Source organism: Lycorma delicatula, chromosome 4, assembly GCF_047948215.1.
Source record: "Lycorma delicatula isolate Av1 chromosome 4, ASM4794821v1, whole genome shotgun sequence".
NCBI lineage: Eukaryota > Metazoa > Arthropoda > Insecta > Hemiptera > Fulgoridae > Lycorma > Lycorma delicatula.
The window spans coordinates 205,134,739-205,153,401 of NC_134458.1; the positions used below are offsets into that span (position 1 = coordinate 205,134,739).

At 29.5% G+C, this 18,663-nt stretch overlaps 1 protein-coding gene across 1 annotated transcript in view; it reads right to left on the reverse strand.

Moving 5' to 3' along the window:
* The window catches only part of LOC142324237 (uncharacterized), a 64,824-nt gene extending 46,540 nt beyond the window's left edge, over positions 1–18,284 (reverse strand). The window contains exon 1 of the mRNA XM_075365075.1: positions 18,060–18,284. Coding sequence (XP_075221190.1) covers positions 18,060–18,114 — 55 coding nt within the window. The 5' untranslated portion in view covers positions 18,115–18,284. The remainder of the gene's footprint in view (positions 1–18,059) is intronic.
* Positions 18,285–18,663: the final 379 nt, after the last annotated feature.

An 18,663-nucleotide genomic window follows, 5' to 3' on the forward strand; every position in this document is an offset into this window, starting at 1 on the left:
ATATTTATTATTGGAATACAGAAAATTAATTAAACGCGAATATTTTTAAATAATGAAGGCGGAAGATTCTGTACCATTCTTTAAAATACAGGCAAGAGATAGTTTATATTTTACATAAACAGCAACTACAATCTTATTGCGATTGTTTATTAAAAAATTCTATATATATATATATATATATATATATATATATATACTAGCGGACCCGACAGACGTTGTCCTGACGTGGCATTGTTCTGTAATAAATGCACAACACATAAATATAAGTAACTTATTTAAGTTAAAATTAGCAGGAATGTGCACAAAATTTCATTAATATGACTATTAGTATGACTATTATCAGTTTGTGATTGTTGTATTATTGTAATGGGTTTATTGATTAATTATGTGTAGTATGGTTAATATTTATTTCCACTAAATATTGAGATATCTGACGAAAATCGAAACGTCGTAAAATGAATAATTAGTTAATTAATAAATTTTGGTACTTACGTATTAACGCCACCGCAGCTACAGCTTTCTTTAAAAACGAAGTAGTCAATTGGATTTCGGTGGAAAATGGGTCGATATAGAGTTTAACAATTCAAAACAGTCTCTTTATTAATTTTAATAATGGTTATTTATATTTATTTATTTTATAAATATAATTTAACCAAACTTAACCTACGCTCGCTTACCTGGACTAATTAACAGGAGTGTTTTGATTATTTAAATAATAAATAATTGCAATAATTACTGAATTTATTAAATAAATAAATACTCAAAAAATTACGGTATTAATTAGTCAAGGTTAGCGAGCGTAGGCTAAGTTTGGTTAAATTATATTTATAAATTAAATAAATATAAATAACCATTTATTAAAATTAATAAAGAGGCTGTTCATTTTCCACCGAAATCCGATTGACTTTGTTTTTAAATAAAGTAGCTGCGGTGGCGTTAATACGTAAGTGCCTAAATTTTTATCTACGTTACTTCTAATTTTCACTTAAGATCATTTTAAAAAAGTACCTCCTGCATTATTTTAATTTAATAATTTTGAAATTTCATAACCATGTGATAGCTTAATTAATCAATTATTAAAAAATTAAAGCACTGTAAAAAAAGCAACGTTGTTAAAATTTTAGTAGAAATTTTTATTATTTTTCTCATTCTTTATTTTAACATCTATTTTACCAAATTTTAGATAATTGTAAATTAAAAACAATTTTAGAAACTTTTTTATAAAATTAATCAGCTACAAAAATTATAATTATTATACGTAAATTATATTTTAATTTGATAAATGTTATAATTTATTTTACAAACTGACATTTTTATTTTCAAAGAGCCGTTCAATACTTCATAAGTTGCATAGAATCAAATAAGAACTGACAATTTAAATTTGTAGGTTAAGTTGATTGTTATTGAATGCAGGTGTATACATTATTCAAATTCATGAAAAATCATGTAAAATACTCACGTCAATACTGCATCTTACAAATTTGCACAATGTGTATTTTTTAATTACACTTTAAAACGTTATTTAAATAAATAATATTCTCAATAAGCGCGCAATTCTAACAGACTCGGCAATGCTTCGCTATTGCTAGATTTGAGTACACATACAAATTAAATGAACACAATTGAAAGTTTCATAAAACCTTAAAAACAATGAACATTAGGAACTTCACAAAATTTAACCTTTCCCTTTATAAAAGTCAGAATGTAAATAAATCTAATTGTCAGAACAACAGTACCTATCGGATTTAATTCAAACTACTCTCTAAAGACAGTAGACTGTTAAAAATATGAATTTTAATGTAATAACAACATTAAGCTACGACGCAAGTAACCGATATGTGAAAAAGCAACAAAATAAAAAAAAATTCCTAGAATCTGATCGCACCACCAACTACCGATCTGACTGATATGCCAAAAATTAAAAAAATTCTAAAACGCGATCGCAGTGCTGCCTACCGGATTTAATTGTGAACCTTAACCATCGCAACCACCTTAACCTCAACAACACATAAATAAATAAATAAATTAAAAAACATTTTCTATCGCATCAAATTGTGAATCTAAATCATTCTCGAATCAACTTAATCACACACACAAAATTTCATCAAAATCAGTCCAGCCGTTTAGGAGAAGTTCAGTGACATACACACGCACAGAAGAAATATATATATATATAAAGATGTACTTATTTAATTATAACAAATTTATTCATGTCACATCATATTACTCAATTTTAACGTAAAGATTAAAACAAATATTTTGATTATTCAAATATAATTACGGAAAAAAAAACTATTTCGCAATCAATTTGCCAAAAACTTTTTCTTTAACATTTCTGTTTCTTTAATTTGTTATGGAAGATTGTTTTACCTAAGTAAAAATACTGGCGATTTTTTTATCCTTATATTAATAAGGATGACAGTGTATGAATTAATTCGCGTAACGGTCTTGGGAACGTAGGTATTTTTTTTTTAATTTAAAAATAAATGGGTATTTTTCCCTCATTCTTTTTTTTTTTAATTCCTAGTGTGTACGTTACAATCTGTTCACCAGTGAACAAAAGCAAGCCCTCCCGGCCCAATGAGATGAGGACAGCAGGGGTACTCATCTCATTGATATGTAAATGAAATGAAATTAACAGCTGTAAGTGCTCTAGTAATATTTTTAAAGATACTGAAAATTTATTAACTTTATAATCCACTTAATTTTAAAGTGAGGCCTTATCATTTATACGCGATATATTTATATATATTTGAATTTTCAAATTTTGTATTTTTGCTATATTGAAAGCTAATAAATTTGCATATGAAACAAAACCAATCGCAAAAAAGTTTTGAAATTTATAAATGTTTTTTAAATTTTACTGTTGGATATTTTTATTGTATTTTCAGTACAACGTTAAGGTCATACGTCAATCAAATTTTATTAACGTCTAGGACCTCAGAAGTATCCTTTTTTGCAAACTCAAAGGGAGATTGCTATGTATTAAATTTATGCTATTGTGCTATATATATAAAATTACATAGGTTATTTTATGTATACGATATGATTTAATTAATTACCGGAAGATTATAGGTTTTGAATAAAGATTATCTGTATAAATACAAAAAAATAAATCCAACAGTAACAAATAAATAATATTTATGAAATTTAATAAGAATTAATGCAAATGTGTAGTTAAGAACAATAAAAATTAGTCTTACTAAAAAAAAAAATAGAATACATTGTTTAGAGGTGAGGAATAGATTTAATGAAAATCTTTCAATAAATATTCATATACAGGTTAAGTATAGTTTTCTTTAAATCTTGCACTCTCCTCAATAAAGATTAAAAAAAGAAAAAGAAGATTTTCAAAAAAGCTTTTCTGCATTTTATGTCCGGGGTCTATAATTTAAAAAAAAATTGAAAGCATTTCTTTAAAAGTTGAATAAAAACTTTGAATAAACTTTCAAAAGATTACTGAAAAATATTTAAAATAATAGAGGGCAAAAGAACAAAAAAACATTTCAATTTTAAGAGATGGGGTTGACTTAATGAAAAAAACTTGTTTGGGTTATTTATATATGAACTGTATAAATGCCTCCAAAGACAACCGAAATTGGGGGTTTCCCGATACCCTCCTGAACCGATTTTGAAAAAAGACTAATATGATGAATGCCCCATATACAGAAATATTTGAGTCAAATTTGAAGAAAATCGGTTTGGTCAATCGTAAGAAATAAGGTCAAAAGCAGTGTGACACACATATGTGTATATGTATTTTAGAGCCCAACTAGTTAGACCATAAAACTTAAAGAATTAAAAAAACCCGATGCCCAATTTTTGACATGATCATCATACCTTCCCTTGTAATAAAAAAATATTCGTATGATAAAAATTAATAAAAAGAAAAGCTCAATTAAAAATATTAATCGATTAAATTTATCACAGTATATCTACGATAAAAAAAAATGGAAAAACGTAACATAAAAAAACGAACTTACAGATTTCAATTATGCTTATGAATCACCGTTAAAAAAATAATAAAAAATGTAAACACTAAAATTATTTCTCTACGGATACTTTCTAAACGCCACTCGTTAATTATACGCGAAATTCCACACGCAGAACAATTAACTACACGTGTTATATGTATTTCGTTAAAAGATAAAGAGGGCAAGATGTATCACGCAAAAAGTTTTTTTTTTACTGTGTTTTAGGAAAAAATGGGTGTTTTGGATCAATATATCTATTAAAGAGATCTGTGTAGAAAATGGTAGGTAACTTTTTTACATATTTTATTGATTTATCCAAACATATCCATGCCATGTTTAACATAACTTTCATATTTCAACATGTCAATATTATTCTTAAAGAAGTAAAAAGAAAAAAAATCAAATAAATGTGTGCTTGTATTCTAGAAATATTAAGTAATGAAAGAAGATAGATAGATATTTCTACATCCGATATTCGTTTTCAGTATTTTTTCTTCTATTTTCAATGTATGTAGGTATGAAACGGGAATATAGTAATGTTAGTATATAGGAAATAATCGTACACAACATTTAACTTTAAAGCATGTAGAAGAAAATGCTTTATCGTAAAACATGCGATATGAAACCCCATGTCGTGTATAATACAGAAATGGAACCATGCACGTGTGTTTGGTAATAAAAAAAGAATGCTAACGTATATGAAACACGCAACTCAAAATCAGCTTATTCATCTCAAAAAAAAACTGTTGCAATATACATTAGTATGTTATTTTACAATAAAATTAACTTTTAAAAAAACGTAATAATGGTTCTATAATTTCTATTATAAAAAAATAACTATAATATAAATTTTTTACGTACTTATCAGGAATTTTTTTTCTTTTAAGTCAATTGACTATTTAAATCTCAATATATTTACAGCATCCTACACCCTCAAATATATGTTTCATAGATCCAATCTTTGTTTCATTAATTGTACTTTCAGTACTTAATAACCTACAAACCTAGTTCGTTTATTTAAAACCTTTTTCCTCAGTTATTCTTAATTTTAAACGAACTACCTATATTTTTAAAAAATTCTCCGTGAACACCATGCTCCAAAGATTTTTCTTTATTCTAAAAAAAAAAAAACAAAACTGGCAATGAATTGCACAACTTGACCGACATAGTCAGTGTGCATTTCATTTTAAGCTTTCTTCGTACTTTATGATAAAATAATTTTTGGCTGTTTTATTTTTTTTCAATAAACACTAAAGAGAAGGGCTATAAAAAATTAATATTACGTTTTAAATGCAAGATAACGTGGAAGATGGATATAAATTAAAAATAAATTTTTAAAAAGTTTTTTACCACTGACCACCGTAGTGGGATGAGCAAAAATGTTTTATTGTGGTTTGGAGACCTAGAAAATATAAATAAAATATAGACACAAAAATCCATTAACTCCTTTTCTGAAGCAAGATATTGCTAAAAAAAATAAACAAAATTATTTTTTTTGAGGGGAAATATTAAAAAAAATTTGGTAATTTGTAATCTTGATAAAAATTTCAACCTTTTTTAAGAAAATCTTTTTGTAAATACCCAGTAAAAATTTGGTTTATTTTTAAAGATTTAAATTTTATTTTATCTCCACACGCCTTTTTCCAATTTTTGTAAAAATTTAATATACTATTTTCCTCCGAAAGTAGTACCTACCTACATAACGTACGTAAAACGTCCGGGAGACAAAAAATAATTTTTGGACTCGAGAGCATCGGAATAAAAATTTATTTCGCAGATTATTTATTTAATTTTTTTTTCGTCAATTTTTTTAAATGTCTCCTTAAGGCACAAACCTTAAGTCCTATTTTTTAGATTTTTTAACCGATCTCTGTATTACGTGTTCGACAAGGATATTGAGAGACTACGAACGTAAAGATTTCTTATAAATACAATTTACTTCTCTAAATAATAATAATAATATATATATTATATATATATAAAATACAAAATATAATATATTAAGATTTACTAAAATCTTTATAACGAATTATTTTAAAAAACTTATATTGAATTCCAAATGTTAAATTCCCAAAGTTAAATAGAAAAATCTAAAATTCATATGATTAATTTTCTGCAAGTATTATTACTTTTACCGTTTAAAAAAGTACTAACCTACCTTTTACGAATGAATAGAAGAATACTGTCAACTTCCCCTCCTGTTTCACCAATGATTCTCTGAACTTCTTGTTTTCAAGAAATGGAATAGCCATGGCGAACTCTTCTTCGCTCATTAACAAACGCTTACAGTTATATCGCTTTTAACGTTCGCTGCTCGGGTTTACAAAAATACTTACTCTGTTCGCTTGTCCCCGGCAGTATTTATACCTGCGACCTGCAGAACCAGTAGGCTACCTAACCCGTCCTTTTCATTGTTCAAGGGTAATAATTTTCATTGTCCGCGCCCTAACGTTTTTCTTTAAGTTCTTTTGTCGGTCCGGTAATCCTTCTGGTGGAACAAGAGGTTTTGAAGGTGCCATTGTTTGTATTACAAAGAAAAAATTGTTAAACGGACCACTTATTCTGAGAAAAAAATCCCTTTTCGTTCCTTCTAAATCCTTCTTTCGTTCAACAGTATATAGATTCCATTATAGTTATAGTTGCTGTTGTAGCATTCATTGCTGTAGCAGAGAAAATTAAAAAAAAAAACAATGCTGAAAATGAACTTTTAATTGGAATAAATAATCTGGTTAGATTAAAAAAAAAAAAATAGTTAAAGATAGAATTGTCTTAATACACAGTATGTATGCTCTAAAATATTTTGACAGTGCCCATAGTATTTATTAAACCCGGTTGACATAAAACTCAAGTTAAAAGTCTTATGTATGTACTGTATACATACATTTTACTTTTTTCATGTTTCCATTAATGTTTCCTAATAATTTATATTTTTATATTTATATTCAAATTTAGTAGTATTCTGCCCATAAAAATGTCATACAATTTTTTTCCTTTTGATAAAAATTGATGTAGACACCACATGACTTCCTTGTACGCCTATTAAATACACATACATTTTTTTAACATGAAAAGAAAATTTTATTTCATTAATAACTTCCGATATTTTCATTTTTTTTATTGTTATTGAATTATGTTTTTTACAATCAGAGGTCGATAATTATTAATAAATCAATATATTTAAATTAAAAAAAAGGAGATGAATTCCGATTCGAACCGATGTGTCTTTCCATTTCAAGATCCAAAAACTTCATTTGGCTATAACTCTGGAACCGATGAAAATAAGTACTACTTATAATATATCGTTGAAAAGATTTTAATGAGGGCTTATTCCTGCAGTTAAGAAAAACTCCAAAATCCAACTGTTTTTGGACACCTTTGGTTTAGTCAATTGTAATCAAAAGGGGAGGTGTACAACTAGATGTTACAGCAGTGCTAAATACAAAATTTCAACATCCTACGGCTAATCGTTTTTTAGTTATGCGAGATACGTATGTATATACATACACACGTACGTACAGACATCACGCCGAAACTAGTCAAAATGAATTCAGGGATGGTCAAAATGAATATTTCCGTTGAAATCTGAAAACCGAAATTTTTCGCGATCACAATACTTTTTTTACTTCGTACAAAGAAGTAAAAAAAGAGATAAACTTAACTTTATGAAACTACGTTCTTAATACACAATATATAATTTTCTAAAACAAATTAAACTCGTCAAAATACAACCAAAAAAAAATTGTCCACCAAAACTTTAGAAATTTCATCGTCAGAAGGTTTTACTTCCTTGTACGTCGTACAAAAAACATAAAATAAAAAATATAAATATTTAAAAAATATATGCAATTTAATACGCGTACAAGAAAGTCATACGGTATCCACATCAGATTTTTTTAATTAAGGGTAAAAGGAGGTAAACAATATGATTTTTTGACGACTTTATACTTAAATTTTTTTAATTTCTTTATTATTATTAAATATAAAGTTATTAAAAAAAAAAAAAATTATAATACAACCTAGCAGACCCGGCAATGTTTCGCTATTGTTAGATTTGAATATATATATGATTACCTGAACACAATTGAAAGTTTGATAAAACAAAATGAACATTACGGAACTTCACAAAATTTAACCTTTCCCCCTTTCCTTTTTACCATATTCTTTCCCCTTTTCTTTTTTCCTCTTTCCATTTCCAAGTTTTCCTCTTTTCATTTTCTCCTTCTTCGCTTTTACCTTTCTCGATTTTTCCCTTTCTCCCTTTTTCCCACGCGTAAAGTAGTTTTTTCCTCTATAGTGGACACACATATCGGAAACATTGAAATGGAATCGTAAAATATTTAGTATAGCGTTTGTTGATTTTACGTCCAACAGATATCGCTGTTTTTTACCTGTCACAGGTAAAAAAGTCATCTTAGGTAAAATTGTCATCTTAGGTATATAAAAACATGCGCATATTCGAATGCAAAGTTGTGTCAAAATTTCAAAGAAATCTGTAAAGAACTTTCCGAGATTTAAGATTTTGAATAAACGAACATTTACATTTTTATTTATGTAGATTAGTGTACTCTTTTAATCATAATAATTACAAAGATGACAACAGGAGATATATAAAGTATTCGAAAAAGCTTTTAAACCCCACAGTTAGAATTAAGAACCAGTATTTGGCTCGTTATTTCACAGAGTACGGTCACGTTCAAATAATGACTATAAGCTTCTGTGATCTTGTTATTTTACAATAAAATTAACTTAAAAAATCGTAATAATGGTTCTATAATTTCTATTATAAAAAATAACTATAATTATAATAACTAATTAATGTCCACTGATTTTTTTTTATATAGTCATTTTTGAGCAAAAACAGTTGTTTTTAAACTGTTTGAGATTATTGAACTACTTTTGGACAGACGGTAAGCATTTGGCGGGATTTTTACGGCTCTCCCTAGTGGTTCTCTGGAGGATGTGTAATAAGAAATTTGTAGCCCATAAAAAAATGTCGTATCTGACCGGGAACTTTCCGGATTAAAAAGAGCCACTACTACACGGCCACACAGGTCAGCGAAATTAATTTACCTATAATAATATGAGTAAAAAAAACACGCTGGTTATAATTAAATAAAACTAAAATAAATAAATTAAAATGTAATGCATTAATTAAGGAAAAATTAATTTTTGGCTGTACTACAACAATTAATACACTTGGATCGCACATCTAAACCCCTCTTCTTATGTTTCGGTCTCACCTTCATCAACTAAAAGTTAATAAAAGATATTTCTAAATTATGATTAGGGTAAAATCGTGATGTACAATTATTAATTTTCTTTACTTCGTTATTAATAATGTAAGAATGATACCATTTTAATTATTTTGCTTAATGTTTCGGGAATAGAAATAACGATTATTTTACATCTGCTGCCATTCCTGAAATCCTAGAATTAGTAAACCGTGCCATAATACTCAAAAGCTATGCGAGAATATCTACTTCGAAGTATAATACTTAATATCGAAAGGTGTTCTGCTATAGGGTTTAAAAAATGATCTAAACAAAGAAAAGAAAAATGTCAAGTAATGAACATTAATAAATTTTAAAAAAGTAAAAGTTTTTAGAAAATTCATTTTTGTAAATATGGACTAATTAATATTTCCAAATTTTTCTAATTTCTTTTAGTTACTTGTAATGTAACTATACTAATAAAACAACGGGGAAAATATTGCTATCAATAAAAAATACATCTATGACGTTTTTAAGATCTCCTAAATAAAAAATACTGAAGTCTAGATTTAAAAAAATCATTATGAAAGTAAAAATAAGAAAAATGTACACAAACTACAGTCACGAATTTCATGCAGCTTGTAAATAGGAAGATTACTCGTATTAATTTTTTTACAAAAAAAAGGTGAGAGGATAGGGAGACATTAAGAATATTGAAGGGGTTAAATGGTATGAAAATTCAACTACTGCCCAATGTTTTAACTAATAAAATATATTTCCTATTATTTTATTTAATTAAATACTGAATAACGATGTTAGTCCTTTATTTCCGTAACTTGTACAATTTCAGCCGCGGAGCAATTCGTTGGTTATGTAAATTGTATACATTAAGTAATGCATACAAAAAGTAAATAAAGGAAGTGATTAATAATCACTTAATCACTTCCTTTATTTACTTTCAAAATGTAAACTTCATTAATTAATCATTGCAATGAGTTATAATAATTTACGTTTTTAAATATATATTAAATATGTCCAGCTAGAACAATAAATATAGTGATGTTACTAAAATATCTTAAAGGAATGTAATTCATATAATTAATTCTAACAATTAAGATCAGCTGGTTCATTAACAAATAAAAAGAAATAAGATTTTTATATTAAGCAAGAGGACGAAGAAAACAAATGAATCTTAACATATTGCCCGTCATTAATACAATTCAGTAGCACAAGATAAACTAAGTATATTTATTTTACATTTTTTTATCAATATAATATATAAGTGATCACAAATCAATGGCAATGTTTAAAAATAGTAATACAATAAGAATAATAACCATAATGTTCATAATATTAATAACTTTGTAATAATATACGTAAATATATATATCTATAATCTTATAGCGACCAGAATTGCTTTAAATATGTTGTTTGTGACACACCTATTGCGAGATGTGTCCAATGACCCGAATTACCATGGTATCATTGGCTAGAAAGTGTAATAATTATGTAATCTGTGTGTATGTTGTATGTGTTGCTGCGTATGTGCCTGCGTGTAGTATGCATGTAGATGCAAATAAAGTGTAATTATTAGCTTATTGAGAAGAGTGTTAGAAATTTAAGAGCATAAAGAGTAAGAGTTTAAGAGCAAGATATAAATATATTGATACAAATACAGAATATTATATTATAACAATATATAACATTTATGACCGTAATATAAATCACAATTGAAAGCATATTCATAAAATACAATAAATGAATTACAATAATAAAGTATAACAATCAATAAAATTATAAATTCTCAAAAGTTGAAAACATTTTTCGAGATTGTAATGTAAATATAATATTTTATATTCAATTTTTTTATTTAAAAAAAAAGTTATCTTCATAGCACTAAATGTTGTTTGGTTTTTGTATTCTTAAAAGATGAACGATTTAATATTTAAATTTTTATTTAAAATTAAATAAATCTTACGACTAATTTTATTGTATTATTTCCATATTAAAATTTTTTCAATGGTTGTTTTTAACGCATTTTTTTATATCTGATCATAACAGTACTTCAGTTTTAAAAAATGCCTTTTTCTAGTAAAGAAAACTGTTCAAAAATCATAAATAATACTGGTTAACAGGATTTTTGTAATATTAATGAAAACCCTCTTTTTGTATTTCATTTTAATAGTTATTAAAATATCTATTCTCAGAAATGTCATACCAAGTCCCATTTCTGAGTACCTATCAACCCTTCTACCTGTTAACCTGTTTTGAGTTACCTAGAATTACACCTGATTTTACTGGATATTCCAACGACAATCTACGAACCTTTAAAGACTGTTAAGTTTCTTTAAAACGGAATAAATTTTACATAAAATTATATAAAAAAAGTTTATGTCGTCGATGTTGTAAAAATTCAGCGAATAAGTTTTCTTATATATGAGGAAAATTTATTTAGTCATATCTTAGGGTCATTTTAAAGAAAAATTTATCAAAGAAATTTTGTTACCTACATGCATATATACCCAAATTTTTTTTTTTATTAAAATCAACCTCCACCTCTTAAAATTCAAACCGAAGATTTGCCCTATTCCCCTTTGGTTTAAATATTTTTTTTTTAAAGTCTATACTTCGTACGTTGAGGTATCAAGAAACGTCTACAATTTTTTAAATTATACACCCCGAAACTAAAATTCAGAGAATATTCTTGAAAACTTTTTTTGTTTATTTTAGCCTCTGTTGAAACGGTGTTAAATTTACAGAAGACTTTACTTAAGCAAATTTTTTTAAGCTTAAACTACTATGAGTATTTTTAGAAATTTTTTAAAATTTATTCCCCACCTCCAAAAAATATACATTGTTTTTTTGCACTTCACACTTTTATTTAGTTTTCTTCAGTTTTTAAATATAATTTAATAATGAAATGCGATTAAAAGAGAAGTGATTAGAGAAAAGAATAACATTATACTTAGTTTTTACTGTAATTATTAATTTTTAGATAAAACAGGAGCAATAAAATAAAGCCTCTATTCATTTTTAACTATGTACAATATTATTGCTGATAATAAATTCATTACTTCTTGATTTATTTCCGATAAGAAAAATTATTATAAAAAATACATATAATAATAAATGTTCAATTATTACGTAGTCCGGTGTTATCTAAAATAATAATACTACGCTTACATACAATTTCCTGCTCTTTGTATTTCCGGTTACAATACGCTAACTATATAAATAATAAGTTGTTTATTAATAAATTAAAGTTATATTTTACACTGTTAAAACAATTCTTAAATATTTTTTTTAACAGGATATGCAAAACATAATTCTGTTCAAAAATCACTTAATTGGAAATGGATGAATTCTGATTGTTATAAATTCAGATTAATATTAAAAAAAGAAGAATGTATAACGTCAAAATTCCACCAATAGAGCAGAAGATTATGATTTTTTATATCGGAATTCTTTGGCCCGAAGATTATTTAAGGATCTTTACTAGAACTACCTAAATTTCTGAAGTTTTGAAAAATTTGTATCGGTGCGTACTCAAGTGTTATTCACTGGAAATAGTTGAAGAATTGATATTTTTTCATGAAAATTCAAAATTTGTTAATTATTGTTATAAAATCAATTTTTTTGACAATATTCATTAATAAAGGTGTTTTTTTTGTTTTTTAATTACAAATTCAAACTTTAAAATTAATCCAGTGATTCATTACTATTAATTAATTATTAAGCAATCACGGTTTAAAATAATCACAAAGGGCAAAATGTCATAACTTGTATTCAAGTATGAATTATGACTTAGGGATTCAAAGTTATATAAAAAAATAATAAAACGAGGTTGTTGTGAGAATTATTTTTTGGATCATAAATCATATGTTGCCTCCTTAATACTGTCCACGGTCAACAGGAAAATAGCTTGTTATGCTTGTTGTGTAGTTTTTGAGGAAAAAATGTGCAGCACTAATTATCAACTTAAGTCGATGTGGATATGATTCTGAAAGAAACCGGGGTTGTTTTTCTTATTCTTATATTAGTTTTCTGAAACAAAAAAGATAAATACTGTAAAGATAAACTGATCAGGTAGATTTGTCTGAATGAAATAGAATCCGGGTGAGTAAATAACGATCTTTTATTCTTCCTTAATATAAGGGTAGCGAAAAACTCTTCACCAAGTTATAAAGCACCAAAGTTTAGTAAAAAAAAGAAAAAAAAAAGATTCCGTAATTTTTTTTTGTAAAAAATAATGTAAAACAAAATGTTATTCATTAACATAAAATTTCAAAACAGACTTCAAACAAAATATTCAACTGAAAGTACAAAAATAAATTATTTAAAAAAATGGAGCGACATCAAAATGCGCTAAAAAGTAAGAAATAATTTCGTCCAAATACTTAATTCCTTACACGATTTTTTGGATGGGCGCCTGCTTCTACAAAATTAATTTCTGTAATATTGTTATTTTCTTGTTCAATAATAATATATACGTATACTTCATAAAAACTAATATCGATGTTACATCAGTGGAATTCATATTTATATGCTTTGATTTGTTTCTCGTTCTTATACACGCCATTCCATATCACATAGGTCCATTCAAGTATCATACAAATAACATCATGCATTTTGGCGTCGATTCAAAAGTACGTCCTAGGAATTAATTAATTATTTGGACGAATTATTTATTACTTTTTAGCGTATTTTTATGTCGGCTCCATTTAAAAAAATAATTATCTCATAATTTTCTGTGTCTAATAACGATAAGTTATTTGGCGGAATAATAATAACGGAGTAATGTGTTCCTTTTTGGTGATATAATGTGCATACCTCCAGTCAAAGGTCATTAGTGTTTTGTTCCATCTCCTTGGTGCAAAGCAGAAATAAAATTTTCAATATCACATCACGGCGAAAGCAGCTGCGTCAATTTCAAAAAGACTTATTTGAATCGGATTAATAGGAAAAAAGTTATGCGCTAACAAATATAAAATAAAATACGGGTTGAATACATAACCTGTTTTTTGAAGTCGGTTAAAGAAAACCAAAACAATTGTGCAGCTTATTACATAATTAATCAAGAAATAAACATTACCTCAAACTTTAAAAAAAATAGGTATTAATTCTAAAAATAACAGTAAAATTTTAAATGTAAAAATAATACTAAAATTAATTACTTATTCATCAATATACAGGTTGCCCCTTAAGTTTCCACATATAGAAAAAATAAACATTATTTATGAAAACCATTTTTATTAATTTTATGAATTTACTCGTATAATAATAATAATAATTATTAATTATTTTTATGTATTCTATGAATGAAAACGTACGGGACACTGTATAAAATTTCAATGGAATTTAATATTTTATATGTGCAGCATATTTTTACATATTCTCACCGTATGACTTCAACAAAAGGACATGACTTTAAATTGGACAAAAGGACATAACCGCTTTTCATATTAAAAAAAATATATATATATATTTATTTCCCAAATCTGTAAGTTCTAATTTATTCAACTAGTGAACAATAAGTAAGCTCTCTCACGGCCCAATGAGATTAGGATGATATATATGACATGCAAGTGAGGTATAGTCTTGTACAGACTCAGGCCGACCGTTTAGAATAATATTCTAAAATGAAATGTAATTTTTTAATTCAGTAAATGACAACAACACTGTTTATGTTAAATAGTTGCTATAAATAGAATATAAAAGTAACAGTTGCTTATTGCAAGAATACAAAATATACCGATCAGCTGTGTTATTTACTGTTCAAAAACTCATTTCACTTTTGGAAGACAAAAAATAATAATAAATCTGAACGGATAGAAAATTGAAATTGATAAATGAAAACATTCGCCAGTTCATTTTCCTAACTCAAAGAACAAGGTTGTTTAAACATTGTTTTTTAATTTAAAAAAAAATTAGTGTAAAATGGAAATGATAAAAATTTATTTGAAAATAAAATGCAAGCTTCATAATGTTATTAATAGTTGTATAAATAAATATATTGAAATGTACATATTATAAAAAAAAAATTACAAGAATGCGAACAATTACATCAAAAGTATCTTAATTTTATATCGCTGCCAGAAATAGAAATATTAAAATTTAATCCCTTTTTGTGAAATGAAGCAGCAACAAACTTAATTAGAATATTTTGAGTTATTAGATTTACTAGATAAAACTTCCTAAAAACAATCATTATTAATTAACTCCTAAATAAAAATAAAATTATCTACAACCATTAACTCCCCTAGATGTAACATACACCTTACCTAATCATATTTTAAGATTTACGCGGCAAGTTATTTCTTTATCAGGTAAACAGCAGTTGCTCAAGACTGTTTTAGATTATAAAAAATGAACAGTTCATAATTGGGACGGACCCTGATGCCTTTTTGAAGGTATACAATAATTGTTTAGATGAGGAGTATTCCTCCAGAGGTGGAGACGGCAGCGCCTGGTCTTGGTTCCCAAGCCGGGGAGGAACCCGGAGCTACCGTCCTCTTATAGACCACTGGCGATGATCGACACCATGCCAAAGATACTCGAGTGCATGTTGCGCAGAGGCTGACCAGAGTTATTGAAGACGCAGGGGGACTTTCGGATAAACAAATGGTTTTTCGCAGAGGAAGATTTGCTTTGGAAGCGGTGTCGGAAGTTGTTGGTATGGCATGAAGAATCATTGGAGGGAGGAAGATCTGCGTGCTCGTGGCGCTTGACGTTGGCAAGCCATTTAACTGTGTGACCCACGACGCTATTAGGACTGCGCTGGAAAGCATGAGAGTCCTCCCATATCTGAGAAGGATAATTCCTTCCTATCTCAGTGGGCACAAATTGATCTGCGAAGTGAAGGACGGAGCGGTCTAACGGTGCATAGATAGAAGAGTTCCACAAAGGTCGATCCTTGGGCCGGCTCTTTGTAATATAGTGTATTTCGCACTCCTCTACCGCCGGACGTCACTCTCGTAGGTTACGCAGACGACTTGGACCTCGTGGCGGAGTCGAGTACTCTGAGAATACATCGCCCAGATTCAAGGCTCATACACAACAATGAAAACCTGGATGGCCGAAGTCGGGCTAACTATGGCTCCAGATAAGACGTAGATTGATGTGATTACAACAACCAAGCGAAGGCCAACATTGAAGATGGTGCTTGAGGGTCAAAGGATAGTTTCAAGGACTGCGATACCTTGGAATATGGGTGGACGCCGGGATGCGGTTCAGCACCCAAGTCTTAGAGGCTTGAAAAGCCTCCAAGACTTGAAGGCTGAAAAGGTCATGCGTCTGGTGCCAGATTACTGCCGAACTGTGGGGGACCAAGGCAGCAGAGGAGGAGGCTGCTGTCTGGAGTGATATACTCCACATTACTTTACGGTGCGAGATATGGGGAGGGTCACTAGATACGGCGTATACAGGAGTGATCTCGAATCAATACACAGAAGGAGGTGCCTCCGTATTAAAGCTGCATATCGCACGGTTTCTCGGGAGGCAGTCGAGGTGTTGGCGGGAATATTACCTGTCGATCTGGAGATCATCCGCAGGAAGAACATTAAAGAGCAACGGGTGTCAACACCAGCGGAAAAAAGGAGAGTGGCTAGCTCCATTATAGGAGAGAATGGCAGATGCGGTGGGACACTAGTGATAGAGACCGGTAGACACACCGCATAATTGGGGACCTGAGAAGTTGGTGCGAGAGGGCCCATGGCTCACTGGATTACTGTTTCACACAGTTTCTAGCGGGCCATGGAGGGTTCAGAGAATACCTTTTTAGGTTTAAGCTAGATCATTCCACTAGTTGTCCGGTGTGTGTAGACGAGGAAGAGACAGCATATCACGTCTTCTTTCGCAGCCCCCGATTTGAGGATGCGAGGAGGGAAATATTGGAAACCATAGATAGAAAGAAAATGTTCCTCTCCGAGGAACTGAAGCAGATAATGTCAAGCGCGGAAAACTGAACGGCTGTAGCAAAGTTTGCTAGGAATATCATGGAGGAGCTGTACGTCTGGGAGGAGTTTCGCAGGTGTAGAAGGAGTCGTTGGAGGATGCGGGGGCGGACAGGCACGCGGCTGAGAGCCTAGGGAGTTTCCCGTACGTATGGGGATCGTCTGGGTGCAATAAGGTCGTGGGCACTACGCTCCCGCGTCCGATGATGACCCGTGAGGTAAGTATGCGGTAGTGTTTGATTATCTGCGAGGTGTTTGTTTATGTAATTGGATGTGACTGGCTTTGATGTGATGTATGGAATGTGCGGCGAGAGGTATGTTTTCTGAGTGATGATTGGATGTCGTGGAGTTTTGGTGAGAATTTAGTCTGATGTTTGGTATCTTGTGGGTGTGAGGTCCGTGTCTGTTGACTGTGGTGTCTGAATGTGTGTGAGGGCGTATTCCCCATTCCTGAAGTAATGCACACCAGCTGTACCAGGAAGGGTGGGTAGCCAGGGGTGGAGGTTTAGTCAGTAGTGCGCAGGAATACATACGCATTTAATAACATCTTGCGGACCCTGTTCGCTAGCCCGACAATGCCCAGGCGCCCGTAAATGCGGTTCCTTCAACTCTTAAAAAAAAAATAAATATAAAAATAAAAAATAAAATATATGTGATCCAAACAGCATCATATATTTCATTTTTGAAAACAGTTTGAACAAATAAAGTGATGATCTCTACTTATAGTAATTTTTTTTCAAAAACATGCACACTTGTAAAAATAGAAACATGATATGTTACTTTTAGTAATGCAATGCACCCGTGCGAAGGCTGATATCCACCGAGTACCGTAATTACCACACACTCCGTCTACTGATTTAATTTATTAAGGACACAAATCTTAGGCTGCTACTACTACAACTACTGAATTAGTTTCCACTTACGAATCTGCTCCGAGATAATAACAGAGAACGCACAGGTTTGAATGCCACCTGCCATGATACAACTTCGCTTAAGTTTCCCCGACTCTGGTTAGCGCTCTAAGGCCGGAATAAAACAATTCACTAGATAACTAGCGCCGCATGCTCCGAATTCGGTTTTAAACATTTCTCACTTGTTCACCACGATCTAACTTATGCTACGGAGAGAACTCTCTCATTCCCTCTCTCTTGAAGCGGTCAATCGCCTCTCGCGCTGCAAATCGACTACTGAGTTTCGCGGGGTCGCCAGGAAGTATCACTCGATGTAAAAACACATTTCCAAGTGCTTATCTCAGCACCAGCACCAAGTGCACACATGCAGTACTATATCGGTTCTCTATCTGCATCGTTTTTAACATAATTAAAATGTTAACTACGATTATTATTAAATGCATTTATTCTCTTAAGAACTAATTTATCTATTTCAATCCATATTATTACAATAGTATCCTGAATGAGACAAATTGGAAGTTGTTAGTTATTAAAAATATTCTTTTATCTTGCAGAAAGAGGTTAATAAATAAGTTTAATTTATCTCAAGAAACCGTGCAACAAACCAAAACATAAT